Below are 18215 nucleotides of genomic sequence, written 5' to 3' on the forward strand. Positions count from 1 at the left end.
TATATACAGTGGAATATTACTCAGCCATAAAAAGGAACGAAATTGGGTCATTTGTTGAGACGTGGTTGGATCTAGAGACTGTCATACAAAGTGAAGTAAGTCAGAAAGGGAAAAACATCGTATATTAACGCATATATGTGGAACCTAGAAAAATGGTACTGATGAACCGGTTTGCAGGGCAGAAGTTGAGACACAGATGTAGAGAACAAAGGTATGGACACCAAGGGGGGAAAGCCATGGGGGGCGGTGTGATGAATTGGGCGATTGAGATTGACATGTATACAATGATGTGTATAAAATTGATGACTAATAAGAACCTGCTGTATAAAAAAAATAAATAAAATTTAAAAATTTTTAAAAAAGAAAATGAGATTCTGTCTGTTTAGGTATTCTCATAAACTCCAAAGCTTCACCTTCCCAGGACTGTTTCTATCTCTTTTTGTCAGGAAACTGTTTTATTTTTTGCATACGTGAAATGGATACTGAAGCATGCTAAATAGTGCTAATTATTGTCGTTTTCACTAATTATTAGTTTCTAAACTTTCTTTTGTTCAAATTGTCCATCTTTCTGTGGGAATATCTTTGTTTCAAAGCTAATTGTATTCATTTCTGTCTAATGCTATATCTGGTAAATGACAGAAACCCTTTAATTTGAAGCATATCATTTTCCAACTACTGCCAATGAGCTTATCAGGCAGTGCTGTTCACACATGGCTTTGAAGTTTGGTTGTTACTTCAGGGTGTTAGCTGTGTTCCATTAAGGCAACTCAGATAGAAGCGCTTCTGGAAGGGGTCATATCTCAAACTCTATAACAGGAAAACTGCTCTGAGACAGCTAGATAATACCAATCTTTTTGACCTCCCTTCCTTACATACTTTAAAATATTGCTTTTGTGTAGAGCTGTATTAACTACCTCTCCTTGTGAAGACAAGAACAATTAACCCCAGATAGTCGCACTGTATTATGCTTGATGGATTTTGAGGGGAAATTGATTTTTTTTAATGTTCTTGCTTTAAGAGGATGATCAAATGAGATACTTTTCTGTCCCTAGACCTATGTCTTTCCCTGTAGCAAGGGATTTGGAGAAGATGGGTTTAATTCTTCTTTTCCACTAAATCAGAAAAGAGTCCAGGGAGTGAGAAAAGACATTAAGATGAACTTAGAAAGTTTTAAAATATGTCATTCAAGTATAGGCTTTTATAATTATTTCTGTGATATCCTAGATTATACCATAACAAAATTTTCAACTCTAATTTAAATTACCATTTCTAAAGTAACCAGCTCATTTTTTACTCAGATTATAAAATGGGTCTTTTACTTTTTCCATGTTAAATTTCATTCTGTGTTGCTTTCAATCTCTGAAGCTCTACAATATTTCGTCAAAATCATAAGATCCCTGACTCTAGAACCCCAGAGTCAAAGTATAAGTTAAAGCATTCATCAAAAAATATATCCACACTTGGAACAACCCAATCGAAAAATGGGCAGAAGATCGTAATAGACATTTCTCCAAAGAAGACAAACAGATGGCCAGTAGGCACATGAAAAAATGCTCAACATTACTAATTATTAGAGAAATGCAAATCAAAACTACAATGAGATACCACCTCACACTGGTCAGAATGGCCATCATTAAAAAGTCTACAAATAAAAGGGACTTCCCTGGTGGTGCAGTGGTTAAGAATCCGCCTGCCAATGCAGGGGACACAGGTTCGATCCCTGGTCCAGGAAGATCCCACATGCCGCAAAGCAACTAAGCCCATGTGCCACAACTACTGAGCCTGCACTGTAGAGCCCAAGTGCCACAACAAGCCTGCACGCCCTAGAGCAACTACAGACCCCACGTGCCTAGAGCCCGTGCTCCGCAGCAAGGGAAACCACAGCAATGAGAAGCCCGCGCACAACAATGAAGAGTATCCCTGCTCACTGCAACTAGAGAAAGCCTGCGTGCAGCAACAAAGACCCAATGCAGCCAAAAATAAATTAAATTAATTTTTAAAAATTAAAAAAAGAAAAAGTCTACAAATAACAAATGCTGGAGAGGGTGTGGAGAAAAGGGAACCCTCCTACACTGTTGGTGGGAAAGTAAGTTGTTACAGCCACTATGGAAAACAGTATGGATTTTCCTCAGAAAACTAAAAATAGGATTACTGTGTGATTCAGCAATCCCACTTCTAGGAATATACCCAGACAAAACTATAATTCAAAAAGACACATGCACCCCTATGTTCATAGCAGCACTATTCACAAGCCAAAACATAGAAACAACCTAAATGTCCATCAACAGATGAATGGATGAGGAAGATGTGGTGCATATATACAATGGAATACTACTCAGCCATGAAAAAGAACAAAATAATGCTATTTGCAGCAACATGGATGGACCTAGAGATTATCATACTAAGTGAAGTAAGTCAGAAAGAGAAAGACAAATACCACATGATATCACTTATATGTGGAATCTAAAATATGACACAAATGAACCTATCTACAAAACAGAAACAGACACATAGACATGGAGAACAGACTTGTGGTTGCCAAGGCGGAGTGGGGGAGGGAGAGGGATGGACTGGGAGTTTGGGGTTGGTAGATGCAAACTATTACATTTAGAATGGATAAACAACAAGGTCCTAATGTATAGCACAGGGAACTATATTCAATATCTTGTGATAAACCATAATGGAAAAGAATATTAAAAAAAGAGTGTATACATGTGTATAACTGAGTCACTTTGCTGTACAGCAGAGATTGGTACAACATTGTAAATCAACTATGCTTCAATAAAAAAAAAACTGAAAAAAAAGAAGAAAAAAATATAACCACACTTGGGCAATTTCCCTCCTCAGAACATCTGAGCATCTAACATAAAGAGCTCAGAGTAGGAGGAAGCGAGATCACAATTTTATGTTTTGATAATAGGGCCATTTAAAATTTTTAAAAGGACATTAAGATTCTTTTGTATATACTTTATTCCTGTCCAAATGAGCTATTTGTGCCTGGCCCAAAGTTAGCACATGATAAATGCTTTTTGGAATTAATTCAGTTTTCAATTACTGCAAATACAGAGCCTGTTCAATGCTATATCCCTAGCCCCATTTCACATTTATGGAGAAAGAGGCAAGGGCCCTCTCTGGAGTGTCAACTCTCTTTGATGTGGTGGCACTGTAAGTAATAATCATAACTAAGTTCTTTGAAGCTCCTGAGGTGCTTACTTTCATTATCTCCATTTTATAAATGAGAAAGCTGAGCCTGGGCCGGGTCGAATTACCTAGAGTGGCACAGCAATTCATTGGTGGGTCTGGGATAGGAACCTGGATCTGTCTGAGTGCAGTGGCAGCAAGCTGACAGCACTCTCCCTGATGCCTTCTTTATCTAAAGCGACCTTTTCTTCCTCTCTCCCTTGCTCTTCTTCATGCAGAAACAGCATGACAGAGTGAGGGAACAGATGGCAGGGGTGAACGAGTCTCTGAGGATGTCTTCCGACTCACTGATAATGCCTCGGATGACCCTTTCAGAACTTGATGACATAATAAAGGTAAGGCACACGTGACTTGTTCAGGTTAGTATTTATAGCAGGTTAGAAAAGGAACTCAGTGTCACAGAAGAATAATCAACTCCAATTCAATTTATCAAGTTAGCTGGAATTGTAAAAATAAGATCAGTAGACTGAATTTTTCAGTTCCTTTCATTGTACAGTTGCCACTAGCCACACATGGCTACTTAAATTTAAATTACTTAAAATGAAATAAAATTAAAATTTAATTCCTCAGTCACATTAGCCACATTTCATGTGCTCAACAGCACCACATATGGCTAATGTCTGCCATTTCGTTCAGCACAGATAATCACAGAAAGTTCTGTAGAAAGTGTAAATCTAGATACATCCTACTCACTCTTTACTTGTAAGTTGTGTGTTTAATAAAGCTGATATTCAAAATCAATAAATGTCACATTTTTTAAAGTAGAAATTTTCTGATAAATGCATCACGAAAGTACTTTTTTAAATTTAACTTTTTTTAATACAGCAGGTTCTTATTAGTCATCAATTTTATACACATCAGTGTATACATGTCAATCCCAATCACCCAATTCAGCACACCACCATCCGCACCCACCCACCGCTTTCCCCCTTGGTGTCCATACGTTTGTTCTCTACATCTGTGTCTCAACTTCTGCCCTGCAAACCGGTTCATCAGTACCATTTTTCTAGGTTCCACATACATGCATTAATATACAATATTTCTTTTTCTCTTTCTGACTTAACTTCACTCTGTATGACAGTCTCTAGATCCCTCCACATCTCAACAAATGACTCAATTTCATTCCATTTTATGGCTGAGTAATATTCCACTGTATATATGTACCACATCTCCTTTATCCATTCATCTGTCTTAGGTTGCTTCCATGACCTGGCTATTGTAAATAGTGCTGCAATGAACATTGGGGTGCATGTGTCTTTTTGAATTATGGTTTTCTCTGGGTATATGCCCAGTAGTGGGATTGCTGGGTCATATGGTAATTCTATTTTCAGTTTTTTAAGGAACCTCCATACTGTTCTCCATAGTGGCTGTATCAGTTTACATTCCCACCAACAGTGCAAGAGGGTTCCCTTTTCTCCACACCCTCTCCAGCATTTGTTGTTTGTAGATTTTCTGACGATGCCCATTCTAATTGGTGTGTGGTGATACCTCACTGTAGTTTTGATTTGCATTTCTCTAATAACTAGTGATGTTGAGCAGCTTTTCATGCACTTCTTGGCCATCTATATGTCTTCTTTGGAGAAATGTCTATTTAGGTCTTCTGCCCATTTTTGGATTGGGTTATTTGTTTCTTTAATATTGAGCTGCATGAGCTGTTTATATATTTTGGAGATTAATCCTTTGTCTGTTGATTCGTTTGCAAATATTTTCTCCCATTCTGAGGGTTGTCTTTTCATCTTGTTTATGGTTTCCTTTGCTGTGCAAAAGCTTTGAAGTTTCATTAGGTCCCATTTGTTTATTTTTGTTTTTATTTCCATTACTGTAGGAGGTGGATCAAAAAAGATCTTGCTGTGATTTATGTCAAAGAGTGTTGTTCCTGTGTTTTCCTCTAAGAGTTTTACAGTGTCTGGTCTTAAATTTAGGTCTCGAATCCATTTTGAGTTTATTTTTGTATATGGTGTTCGGGAGTGTTCTAATTTCATTCTTTTACATGTAGTTGTCCAGTTTTCCCAGCACCACTTATTGAAGAGACTGTCTTTTCTCCATTGTGTATCCTTGCCTCCTTTGTCATAGATTAGTTGACCATGGGTGCTGTGGGCTTATCTCTGGGCTTTCTATCTTCCATTGATCTACATTTCTGTTTCTGTGCCAGTACCATATTGTCTTGATTACTGTAGCTTTGTAGTATAGTCTGAAGTCAGGGAGTCTGATTCCTCCAGCACTGTTTTTTTCCCCTCAAGACTGCTTTGGCTATTTGGGGTCTTTTATGTCTCCATACAAATTTTAAGATTTTTTGTTCTAGTTCTGTAAGAAATGCCATTGGTAATTTGCCAGGGATTGCATTGAATCTGTAGATTGCTTTGGGTAGTGTAATCATTTTCACAATATTGATTCTTCCAATCCAAGAACATGGTATATCTCTCCATCTGTTGGTATCATCTTTAATTTCTTTCATCAGTGTCCTACAGTTTTCTGCATAGAGGTCTTTTGTCTCCCTAGGTAGGTTTATTCCTAGGTATTTTATACTTTTTGTTGCAATCATAAATGGGACTGTTTCCTTAATTTCTCTTTCAGAGTTTTCATCATTAGTGTATAGGAATGCCAGAGATTTCTGTGCATTAATTTTGTATCCTGCAACTCTACCAAATTCATTGATTAGCTCTAGTAGTTTTCTGGTGGCATTTTTAGGATTCTGTATGTATACTATCATGTCATCTGTAAACAGTGACAGTTTTCCGTCTTCTTTTCCAATCTGTATTCCTTTTATATCTTTTTCTTCTCTGATTGCCGTGGCTAGGACTTCCAAAACTATGTTGAATAATAGTGGTGAGAGTGGACATCCTTGTCTTGTTCCTGATCTTAGAGGAAATGTGTTCAGTATTTCGCCATTGCAGATGATGTTTGCTGTGGGTTTGTCATATATGGCCTTTATTATGTTGAGGTAGGTTCCCTCTGTGCCCACTTTCTGGAGAGTTTTTCTCATAAATGGGTGTTGAATTTCGTCAAAAGTTTTTTCTGCATCTATTGAGATGATCATACGGTTTTTATTCTTCAATTTGTTAATATGGTGTATCACATTGATTGATTTGCGTATATTGAAGAATCCTTGTATCCCTGGGATAAATCCCACTTGATCATGGTGTATGATCCTTTTCATGTGTTGTTGGATTCTGTTTGCTAGTATTTTGTTGAGGAATTTTGCATCTATATTCATCAGTGATATTGGTCTGTAATTTTGTTTTTTTGTAGTATCTTTGTCTGGTTTTGGTATCAGAGTGATGGTGGCCTCATAGAATGAGTTTGGGAGTGTTCCTTCCTCTGCAAATTTTTAGAAGAGTTTGAGAAGGATAGGTGTTAGTTCTTCTCTAAATGTTTGATACAGTTTGCCTGTGAAGCCATCTGGTCCTGGACTTTTGTTTGTTGGAAGATTTTTAATGAAAGTTTCTATTTCATTACTTGTGATTGGTCTGTTCATATTTTCTGTTTCTTCCTGGTTCAGTCTTGGAAGGTTATACGTTTCTAAGAATTTGTCCATTTCTTCCAGGTTGTCCATTTTATTGGCATAGTGTTGCTTGTAGTAGTATCTTAGGATGTTTGTATTTCTGCGGTGTCTGTTGTAACTTCTCCTTTTTCATTTCTAATTTTATTGATTTGAGTCCTCTCCCTCTTTTTCTTGATGAGTCTGGCTAATGGTTTATCAATTTTGTTTATCTTCTCAGAGAACCAGCTTTTAGTTTTATTGATCTTTGCTATTGTTTTCTTTGTTTCTATTTCATTTATTTCTGCTCTGATCTTTATGATTTCATTCCTTCTACTAACTTTGGGTTTTGTTTTTTCTTCTTTCTTCAGTTCCTTTAGGTATAAGGTTGGACTGTTTATTTGAGATTTTTCTTGTTTCTTGAGGTAGGCTTTATAACTATAAACTTCCCTCTTAGAATTGTTTTTGCTGCATCCCATAGGTTTTGGATTGTTGTGTTTTCATTGTCATTTGTCTCCAGGTATTTTTTGATTTCCTCTTTGATTTCTTCAGTGATCTCTTGGTTATTTAGTAACGTAGTGTTTAGCCTCCATGTGTTTGTGTTTTTAACATTTTTTCCCCTGTAATTCATTTCTAATCTCATGGTGTTGTGGTCAGAAAAGATGCTTGATACGATTTCAGTTTTCTTGAATTTACTGAGGCTTGATTTGTGACCCAAGATGTGATCTATCCTGGAGAATGTTCCATGCGCACTTGAGAAGAAAGTGTAATCTGCTCTTTTTGGATGGAATGTCCTATAAATATCAGTTAAATCTATCTGGTCTATTGTGTCATTTAAAGCTTCTGTTTCCTTATTTATTTTCTTTTTGGATGATCCATCCATTGGTGTAAGTGAGGTGTTAAAGTCCCCCACTATTATTGTGTTCCTGTCGATCTCCTCTTTTATAGCTGTTAGCAGTGGCCTTATGCATTGAGGTGCTCCTATGTTGGGTGCATAAAAATGTATAATTGTTATATCTTCTTCTTGGATTGATCTCTTGATCATTATGTAGTGTCCTTCCTTGTGTCTTGTAAGATTCTTTATTTTAAAGTCTGTTTTATCTGATATGAGTATTGCTACTGCAGCTTTCTTTTGATTTCCATTTGCATGGAATATGTTTTTCCATCCCCTCACTTTCAGTCTGTATGTGTCCCTAGGTCTGAAGTGGGTCTCTTGTAGACAGCATATATATGGGTCTTGTTTTTGTATCCATTCAGCAAGCCTGTTTTTTTTGGTTGGAGCATTTAATCCATTCACATATAAGGTAATTATCAATATGTATGTTCCTATGACCATTTTCTTAATTGTTTTGGGTTTGTTTTTTTTTTTAATTAATTAATTTATTTATTTTTGCTGTGTTGGGTCTTTGTTTCTGTGCGAGGGCTCTCTCCAGTTGTGGCAAGCGGGGGCCACTCCTCATCACGGTGCATGGGCCTCTCACCATCACGGCCTCTCCCGTTGGGGAGCACAGGCTCCAGATGCGCAGGCTCAGTACTTGTGGCTCACGGGCCCAGTTGCTCCACGGCACATGGGATCCTCCCAGACCAGGGCTTGAACCCGTCCCCCCTGCATTAGCAGGCAGATTCTCAACCACTGCGCCACCAGGGAAGCCCTTTGGGTTTGTTTTTGTAGGTCCTTTTCTTCTCTTGTGTTTCCCCCTTAGAGAAGTTCTTTTAGCATTTGTTGTAGAGCTGGTTTGCTGGTGCTGAATTCCCTTAGCTTTTGCTTGTCTGTAAAGCTTTTGATTTCTCCATCAAATCTGAATGAGATCCTTGCTGGGTAGAGTAATCTTGGTTGTAGGTCCTTCCCTGTCATCACTTTAAGTATATCTTGCCACTCCCTTCTGGTTTGTAGAGTTTCTGCTGAGAAATCAGCTGTTAACCTTATAGGAGTTCCCTTGTATGTTATTTGTCATTTTTCCCTTGCTGCTTTCAATAATTTTTCTTTGTCTTTAATTTTTGCCAGTTTGATTACTATGTGTCTTAGCATGTTTCTTCTTGGATTTATCCTGTATGGGACTCTCTGCGCTTCCTGGACTTGGGTAGCTATTTCCTTTCCCATGTTAGGGAAGTTTTCGGCTATAATCTCTTCAAATATTTTCTTGGGTCCTTTCTCTCTCTTCTCCTTCTGGTACCCCTATAATGCGAATGTTGTTGCATTTAATGTTGTCCCAGAGGTCTCTTAGGCTGTCTTCATTTCTTTTCATTCTTTTTTCTTTATTCTGTTCCTCAGCAGTGAATTCCACCATTCTATCTTCCAGGTCACTTATCCGTTCTTCTGCCTCAGTTATTCTGCTATTGATTCCTTCTAGTGTATTTTTCATTTCAGTTATTGTATTGTTCATCTCTGTTTGTTTGTTCTTTAATTCTTCTAGGTCTTTGTTAAACATTTCTTGCATCTTCTCAATCTTTGCCTCCATTCTTTTTCCGAGGTCCTAGATCATCTTCAGTATCGTTATTCTGAATTCCTTTTATAGAAGATTGCCTATCTCTACTTCATTTAGTTGTTTTTCTGGGGTTTTATCTTGTTCCTTCATCTGGTACATAGCCCTCTGCCTTTTCATCTTGTTTATCTTTCTGTGAATGTGGTTTTTGTTCCACAGGCTGCAGGATTGTAGTTCTTGCTTCTGCTGTCTGCCCTCTGGTGGATGAGGCTATCTCAGAGGCTTGTGTAAGTTTCCTGATGGGAGGGACTGGTGGTGGGTAGAGCTGACTGTTGCTCTGGTGGGAAGGGCTCAGTAAAACTTTAATCCCCTTGACTGTTGATGGGTGGGGCTGGGTTCCCTCCCTGTTGGTTGTTTGGCCTGAGGCAACCCAACCCTGGAGCCTACCTGGGCTCTTTGGTGGGGCTAATGACAGACTCTGGGAGGGCTCATGCCAAGGAGTACTTCCCAGAACCTCTGCTGCCAGTGTCCTTGTCCCCATAGTGAGCCACAGCCACCACTCCCCCCGCCTCTGCAAGAGACCCTCCAACACTAGCAGGTAGGTCTGGTTCAGTCTCCCCCAGGGTCACTGCCCCTTACCCTGGGTCCCAATGCGCATACTACTTTGTGTGTGCCCTCCAAGAGTGGAGTGTCTGTTTCCCCCAGTCCTGTCGAAGTCCTGCAATCAAATCCCACTAGGCTTCAAAGTCTGATTCTCGAGGAATTCCTCCTCCCGTTGCCAGACCCCCAGGTTGGGAAGCCTGACGTGGGGCTCAGAACCTTCACTCCAGTGGGTGGACTTCTGTGGTGTAAGTGTTCTCCAGTCTGTGAGCCACCCACCCAGCAGTTACAGTATTTGTTTTACTATGACTGCGCCCCTCCTACTGTCTCATTGTGGCTTCTCCTTTGTCTCTGGATGTGGCGTGTCTTTTTTGGTGAGTTCCAGTGTCTTCCTGTCGATGATTGTCCAGCAACTAGTTGTGATTCTGGTGTTCTCACAAGAGGGAGTGATAGCACATCCTTCTACTCCGCCATCTTGGTTCCTCTCCCACAAAAGTACTCCTAGCTCATTTTTATTACCTTTAAAAGGATTTTTTTTTTGCGGTACGCAGGCCTCTCACTGTTGTGGCCTCTCCTGTTGCAGAGCACAGGCTCCGGACGCGCAGGCTCAGCAGCCATGGCTCATAGGCCCAGCCGCTCCGCGGCATGTGGGATCTTCCTGGACCGGGGCACGAACCCGTGTCCCCTGCAGGCGGACCTCAACCACTGCGCCACCAGGGAAGCCCAAAAGGATATTATTTTAAAGTCATCTGATCACCATCGCATTCTTTGACTATTTTAGCTTCCTTTCCATCCCTGTCTTCCTCTCCATCCCTACTCCCACCACTATCCTTGCTGACATCAAAATCCAGATGGATGAGTCCACCAGCTCTCAGACCTCCGGTTCCTTGAACTTCTGTCCAACAAGCTTTTCCTCCCATCCACCTCTGTAATCCCTAGTATGACCAGACCCAGATCTTGTCATCACTAAGAATGCCTCTCCCAAATCCCAGTATCAAGCACCTCCCTCCCTGAGTACCACCTCTTATCTCACTTACTCTAGAAGGCACACTCCACCAATTCTCTAGCCACGGCAAAACCTCCTCCATCTCATTTGCCATTCCTTCCTTAAGCTAAAATTATCAGTATAATCATTCTTTGCAAACACCCTTTACTTCCATACTTACCTCTTCCCCTATTGTACTCACCTGAGAATTCTAATCCCTTAACCCTGTAAACCCAAGTACCCTCAGCATCGTGGCCACACCAGAGAAGCCAATATGACTGGTGGGAAACCCACCTCCCCTTCTATCAGTCTGGCTGGTGAATTTGCTTCATGCTTTGCTGAAAATTAGGAACAAAGAGAGGATAATTCCCCTCATCTTCCCTCCCCAAAGCTACCAGTCTACCTGCATGTGTATCTACACTTCTACCTTCCTACCTATTATAATTAGTGAAACGTCCCTTCTCCTGTCAAAGTTTAATCCCTCCACCTATGCTCTGAATCCCATCCTTCCTCTGCTCAAAAACATGGTTGCTGGGTTTCACTCCCAAACTGTGCCCTCTCTCTTCTGTTTTGCCCAATTCTTACTCTTTACTGAATCATTACTGCCAACATAGAAACATACTCTAGTGTCTCCTACCTTTTAAAAATTAAAAAGAAGAAAAACCCTGCTCACATCCCCTCTAATCTCTGCCCCATTACTCTGCTTCACAGCAAAACATCTCAAGAGTCATTTACAGTTGCTGTTTCCACCTTCCAGCCACCCGCTGACTACTGTACTCAACCCACTCCAAGTGGGATTCCATGTCCCTTCACTGACACTATTTTTGTCCAAGTCATTAGCGACCTCAACATAGCCAAAACCATGGTTGTTTCTCTCTCCTCAGCTTTATTAGCCCTGCCACTAATTACCCTTCCCTCTATTTTTAAACACTTGGAGCTCCTGTCCTGGGTTCTCCAATACCCCACTCTGATTCTTCTCCTTCCTCCATGGCCATTTCTTCCCAGCCAACTTTGATAGCTTCGCCTCTGCATGTCCACTACGTGGTAAATATTTTAGGCTCTGCAGGCCACATAAAACTGTTCTCCCTTATTCTTCTTTGTTTGGTTTGGCTTGATGTTTTTTAGAACTCTTTAAAAATGTAAAAAATATTCCTAGTGGGGAGCTATATAAAAATAGGCCTCAGACCACACTTGGCCCTGGGCCATGTTGGTCCCTGCTCTGGATAATGAATGGCTCAGTGCTCAGTCCTGGGCCCTTTTTTCTACTTATACTGTCTCCCTAGTTGATCGCAATGAATCCCATGACTTTAAAGAACAATTAGATGCATGATTCCACAATGTGTACTTTTAGCTCTGAGACCTCCACTGAGTTCCAAGCTTCTATATCCAAATGCATACTTGACGTTTTCAAGTAAGAACTCAGTGTGGTATGTAGCTAAATCACAATTTCATCTACCACTTAGGTGTGTAATAGGCATATCAAACTTAACATATTCTGAATAACACCCTCTTCCCTAGTTTTACCTAGCTCAGTAACTGGAACAATCCAATTGCTCAAATCAAAATTCTGGAGTCCTTCTTGATTTCTCCTTTCCCCTCACCCCCATTTCAACAAGACCTGTTGGCCCTACTTCCAAACCGAATCCTGATTTCTGACCACTACCCTCTTCTCTGCTGCTACTCTTGAGTATGAGTCCAAGTCTCCTCATCTCCAGTATGGACTTCTGAAAGAGCCTCCTACTGATTCATCTGCCTCCACACCTGCCCCTCGAGATCCATTCTCTATGCAGCAGCAGAACAATCCTTTAAAAACATAATCAGATAACATTATTTATCCCACACAAAACCTCCAGTGATACTTAAAGTAAGAAACAAACTCATGCTACATGGCCCATGAGGCCCTAAGTGACCTTACTCTGGCCCACCTCTCTGACCTCATACCCACTCTCTCCCTCCTCACTACACTTCAGCCCACTCCTGTTCATACACTCCAACTCCTCCCTGTTTTTCAAACACACCGTACTTTTTCTTGCCTCAGGACTTTTGCACCTGATATCCCCAGATCTTCAAATGGCTAGTGTCCTTGTGAACATTCAGTCCAAGTAGCTCTCTTGCCCTCAGTCACTCTCTAACCCATCGCACCTGTTATCTTTTTTTTTTTGCGGTACGCGGGCCTGTCACTGTTGTGGCCTCTCCCGTTGCGGAGCACAGGCTCCAGATGCGCAGGCTCAGCGGCCATGGCTCACAAGCCCAGCCGCTCTGCGGCATGTGGGATCCTCCCGGACCGGGGCATGAACCCGTGTCCCCTGCATCGGCAGGCGGACTCTCAACCAGTGTGCCACCAGGGAAGCCCCGTACCTGTTATCTTTTATTCAAAATATTTTTTATTCCCTGAAATTAGCTTGTTCATTTATTTAATCACTTGTTTTATTTATTATTGTATATTCCCACTAGATTGTAAATTCCTTCAGAGTAGAGACTGTGTTCATAGCTATGTGTTCTATATCCTGAAAGAGTACCTGGCACATAGTGGGTACACAATGAATATTTGTTGAGCAAATTACTGAGTAAAGGTAGAATATCCATGGTATTTTTTCTGCTTATACAACTAAAAACTTTTTTTTCACAGTATTGTTCCCCAGATGACCAACCAAATGGACTACACCCTTAATACTGTAGTTATAACATAAACCCTATGTGCTAGGAACTATGCTACATTCTGGGAGTATAAAAATAAATTAAACATAGTCCCTGCCTTCTAAGATTATATAATCTGGTGGGTGGAATAATAATGTGAAATCATAACAGTTGTGTGGCACGTGGATAATTGAAATATGTGGCAACACAGCTCACCCTAGAGAGGTTGGAGATGGCTTCATAAAGGAAGTGGTATCTGAGCTGAATTTGGAAGGATGAGTATAACTTTTCCAGGTGGATCAGACAGAAAACAAAGAGAAGTTACTCCAGACAGAGAAAATATGTGAAAAGGCACAGGTGCCAGAAAAAATTACGGAGCATGAAAACAACAATCAGTCAAGTTTGGACCATGGGATGCGGTTGTGTGGGAAGTGGTAAGAAATGATGAAATTAGTAAGAGGAGGAGTCAGTTGCTAAAGCCTCGCTTAGGAATTGGATTTGTTCATGCAAAGCAAGTGGCTGATTTTGAGAAGGGAAATAATATGATCAGATTTGCTTAATAGAAAGTTCACCATTCCTGCAAGGTGGTGGAGAATGGATCAGAAGACTAAAAGGCTGGGTTCAGAGAAAGGCGTTAGATCGCTCAGACAGGAAAGGGCTGAGTCTAGCCCCTAGGAACACCAGCTTTGAAAGTCTTCTGCCTGGCCAGAGAAATAGGAAACCAGGAGAGAGCAGCATCACAGAAACTGGGGGGAAAGAGGGTTTTAAGGCAGAGACTGTGACCAGCACTGTCACAAACCAGAGACAGATCTGGTAAATACAGGAAAGTGTCTAATGGACCTGGCAGTATGGGGTCTGACATTGGGAACCTTGGGGCAAGAACCATTTCTGTAGTGAGCACTTCATCAACACAAGAGAAGAAGCTGCAGGGGAAGCTAGAGTCAAGTAATTGTTTGTTTGTTTTTTAGTAGGAACTTAAGCATATTTATATCTGAGAAGAGCCAATAGCTAGGGAGCAAGAAAACAGAAAACAGGGGCACTGAGAAAATAGGGGAGCATGCCTTGTACAGAAAAGGAACACTTTTCATCTTAAAATATGAGGAAGATGTAGCTATAAGTAAGTGTATAGGGTTGGCTGGGGAGGGAGCTGGGGGTGGTAGCAAAGAGTTGGGGAAACTCCTGGTTGTCGGTGTTGGAGGCTCTTAGGGGTTATCAAAAAATGGTACCCCTTTCAGCACCCAAGTTCTAAACAAGTTGAAAAATAAACAGTAAATATTACGACCAAGAATATCACCTTTATTTCAGCTAAACTGAGGGTGTGGCTTCTTAAGAGATCTCTTAGCCAAGTGGGATTGCTGATACTCAATCCCAGAATTAGGCAGGTCTGCCCAAGGAGACCAGCAACACCGCAGGGTTCCTGGGGCGGGGTGGGGCTTCTCCCCAGGACAGCTTTTGCTGTGTGCAGGAGCACAGGGAAACTCAGCTTTCTGCTAGCTGCTTGCTCCCAAGAGCAGAAGAGTGGAGTTGAGCAGGCTCTGTATAGTTATCCCCTAAATTGACCAAGCAAATAAACCGCTCCTCCTCTCAGGGCAGAATAAGGAAAAGGTGGAAAGGCCTGTAGTTCCACTAATTGAGCTGCCTTCATAGGGAAGGAACATCACATTGGGAGCTGGAAAAAAGTGTTCCCACTAACAGTTAGCTTATGTCTTCTAAATAAAAAAGAAAATAAAGTGACCTGATGAGAATCGGAAAGGGGTGGGGGAAGGAATTATTATTGGCTTTGGAATGGTGACAGTGTTTAGAGTCACTATGTGAGTGACCGGGAGAGCGAATTCTTTTCAGCGTTGAGGGCCCAGCCAAGGCTGAAAGTCATAGGTTTGCAGCAGCATCCTGTGTGTGGTCTTTAGCTGAGATCATAGGTCTACTGTTGAATTGAAAATTAAGAGAGGTCATGTTACAAGGTGAGTGTCAGGGAGAGTAGTCAGCAAAAGAAATACAGCTGAGAGGTCAGATAAGATGAGAACTGAGTGATACCCATTAGGTTTAGTAACTCAGAAATCATTAAGTGAATTTCTGTGTTGGTGGAGTATTGAGGTAAAATCCAGACTGGAATAGGTCAAAAGCGTGAATTTAAAGGTGATGAGATAGAGATAGCATGCATAAACACTTTTTTTGGGGGGGGGGGTGTCTATTTTGCTATGAAAGGGATAAAAAAGTAGGGTAATAACATTAGGGAGAAGTGTGGACAATGGAGGGTTTCTGTTTAGTTTTCTTTTCGGATGAGAGATGGCAGAGCATGTCTGAATTGTAGGGAAGCAATCAGTAGAGAAGGAGTTGAAGATGCAAGTAGATAAATATCTATGTATAACCTTTTAGACTCTTGTAGATCTGTCCTGAAACTTACTGAACTTCATAGTAAGGAGGAGTAGAGATTATCTTTGGTGCTCCCTGGGAAAAATATTTTAAGTCCCTCTAAATTCAATTCTTTTTTAAATATTTTTAGAATGCATCAGGGATTTATGCTGAAATAGATGGAGCCAAAAATGAACTACAAAGAAAACTATCCAACCTAAGCAACCTCAGTCATGATTTAGTTCAGGAGGCTGTTGACCATGCACAGAACCTTCAACAAGAGGCTGATGAACTGAGCAGGTAATATCCTGGTTTTAGAAATGCAAACATCTTTATAGGCTGAGTAACTTATTTTTATTCAATTTCACATGACAGGGTTGCTGGGATACAGTGTTAGCAGTTTGGTTTTAGAGTTGGGTTTGCTTATTTGTTTTTCTGTTTGTTGGTTGGCTAGTCTGAGAGCCAATTATTGTTTATTGCAGTTGCTTTGGGGAGACAGTTTTTCGATTTTAAAAAATCTGTCAGATTAGAGATCTGTGTTGTGGGAGGGGTAGTTCTGTTCCACATTATTGATAAGATAACCTAACACATTTTAGTTATAGGGATATAACTGCTGCCCAAAACTGCTGCCCAAAATCAAGTAAATCAGATCCTTCTGCAAGGTCTAATTCTGCCATCATCACCTATTTATTTCAGAGACAGCATTAGCTTTCCACACCCAAGTGTCTTAAGTAAAGCTGGTTGGAAGTTGGCAATACGTGGAACTTGTGGCAGATACTCCAGCCATTCCCCAGTGCCCAGCAGGAACTATTTGATTTCAGCACCTATTAAGAGAAAAATCAATTGATAATTTTCCTCGCAGTATCTAGAAGAGACTCCTAAGCACTCATTTAATGTTAATTGAAATGTACTAAAAGACTGGCATTGAATTCATGACCCTGAAAAAATAGGTAAATAATGAGATCATTATAGAGAAAGATTGCAAGTCTGGCAATTAGAAACAAGGATTGTGAAGGTCATGAATAAAATAAGACCCAGTATTCACTTCTGTTCAAAACTTAAATCACCTTTTTTTCCTGATTGCCGAGGGCAGGGGTGGGAGTGCGGATGGAGAGATCATGGTTAAAACCTTGGTGTGTGAGATGGTGTTGTATCCAGCTCAGTGTCATGCTCCCAGGGATATGTGCTTCTGATCAAGCCAATAAAATGGAACTTGGAGAAAATACTAGTTTTGGTAACAACTGTATCGGTAGATTATTATTTTTGAGATTAATTCTGTGGCCCTCTTCGTTGTTCTTTTGTCATTTAGTAACTACATCCCGTTGAATGGGATCCCAACACAGACCTTCTCAACCCTGCAGCAAACAGTGTTCCAGCTAGAACTTCTAAGGAAGTTACCCCATGCTTTACATGAAACATAATCAGAAATACCAATCACCCTGAAGTCCCTTTTTTACGTTTAGCATATTTCTGACTACATATATTCAGGAAAACATCCAAATTTATAGACGTCTTCCCTTCAAAATGTGAATATTCTTCAGCATCTATCTGGTGTACCCAGTGGTTTGCATGTTTTGCCTCAAACAGAGATAAACATAATTCATCAAGAAGCTTCCATTTCAAAAGCACATCTTTATTTTCTATATTGATGTAGTACCTGTTTTGTGCCTAGTAATGAAAACAAAGTAAATAAAGGCTTTTTGTTTCAAGCTCTTTGATATATCCGCTCACCACTCTAGCCAGCAAAATTTTTAAATATTAATAAATATTGGTAACATTTTATACCTTTTACCCCTTTCTTTTAAAACTTCCTCAGGTTTTACTCTCTGTGCCATTTCTGAGAACAGGGGGTTGTGGGGAGATTTAAGTAGCAGGCATTTGGATCAGAATTTCCTCTGCAGAGCAGGGCTGCGTTATGACCTTCATGGGCCATAAAAAATTTTTTTTAATTATATGTCATTACTACATAGGTATAAAGGCTAATGTAATCATTATTGTTATCCTCATTTTTTTCTTCTGATTTTAAAAAAGTTAACATGAAAGCATCTTTGTGGGCCCCTGAATGGTTGTCAGCCCTACTGCAGAGAAGCCAGAATGATGGTGAACTCCGACAAAAAAGAAGAAAGTTGCCAAGGAAATAAAGAGGAAGTTCCTCTGAGCCTAAGCCGGTGTACAGGGACTGAAACTGGTTGGAGGAGGCTGAGAAACAATTGGCTGAGCTCAGTAGGTCAGGGTGGTGTGAAGAGAGGAGCCAGTGTAGGATCTGCAGTGTCATGTACTGCATCACAGAGAATCTTCCGAGAAGTTACTGATGAATAAAGTGATACTAGTCAGAAATTTCTGGAATTGGGAAAACAGTATGGAACTGGTGGATTTAAGACTGAATAAAATTAAGACAAAGGATTTAGGATGAGCTGCAGAAGAGGGGGCTGGAGTTTGTATTATAGAGGAAGAAGTGTTTGTCAATAATATGAATTATTGTGTGGATACACTTACAGTTTGAAATTTCCATTTAGGAAATGGTTTAGGTATAATAAAT

At 40.4% G+C, this 18215-nt stretch overlaps 1 protein-coding gene across 5 annotated transcripts in view; it reads left to right on the forward strand.

Annotated features, from left to right (window-relative positions):
• LAMA4 (laminin subunit alpha 4) overlaps positions 1–18215 on the forward strand; it is a 151521-nt gene that overhangs the window by 87188 nt on the left and 46118 nt on the right. For all 5 annotated transcript variants that reach the window (XM_027088304.1, XM_027088295.1, XM_027088310.1 and 2 more), the window contains 2 exons: positions 3420–3536; positions 15828–15976. In XM_027088304.1, coding sequence (XP_026944105.1) covers positions 3420–3536; positions 15828–15976 — 266 coding nt within the window. The remainder of the gene's footprint in view (positions 1–3419; positions 3537–15827; positions 15977–18215) is intronic.

Source organism: Aethalodelphis obliquidens, unplaced genomic scaffold, assembly GCF_003676395.1.
Source record: "Aethalodelphis obliquidens isolate GAN/ISIS:26980383/991018 unplaced genomic scaffold, ASM367639v1 scaffold3, whole genome shotgun sequence".
Lineage (NCBI taxonomy): Eukaryota > Metazoa > Chordata > Mammalia > Artiodactyla > Delphinidae > Aethalodelphis > Aethalodelphis obliquidens.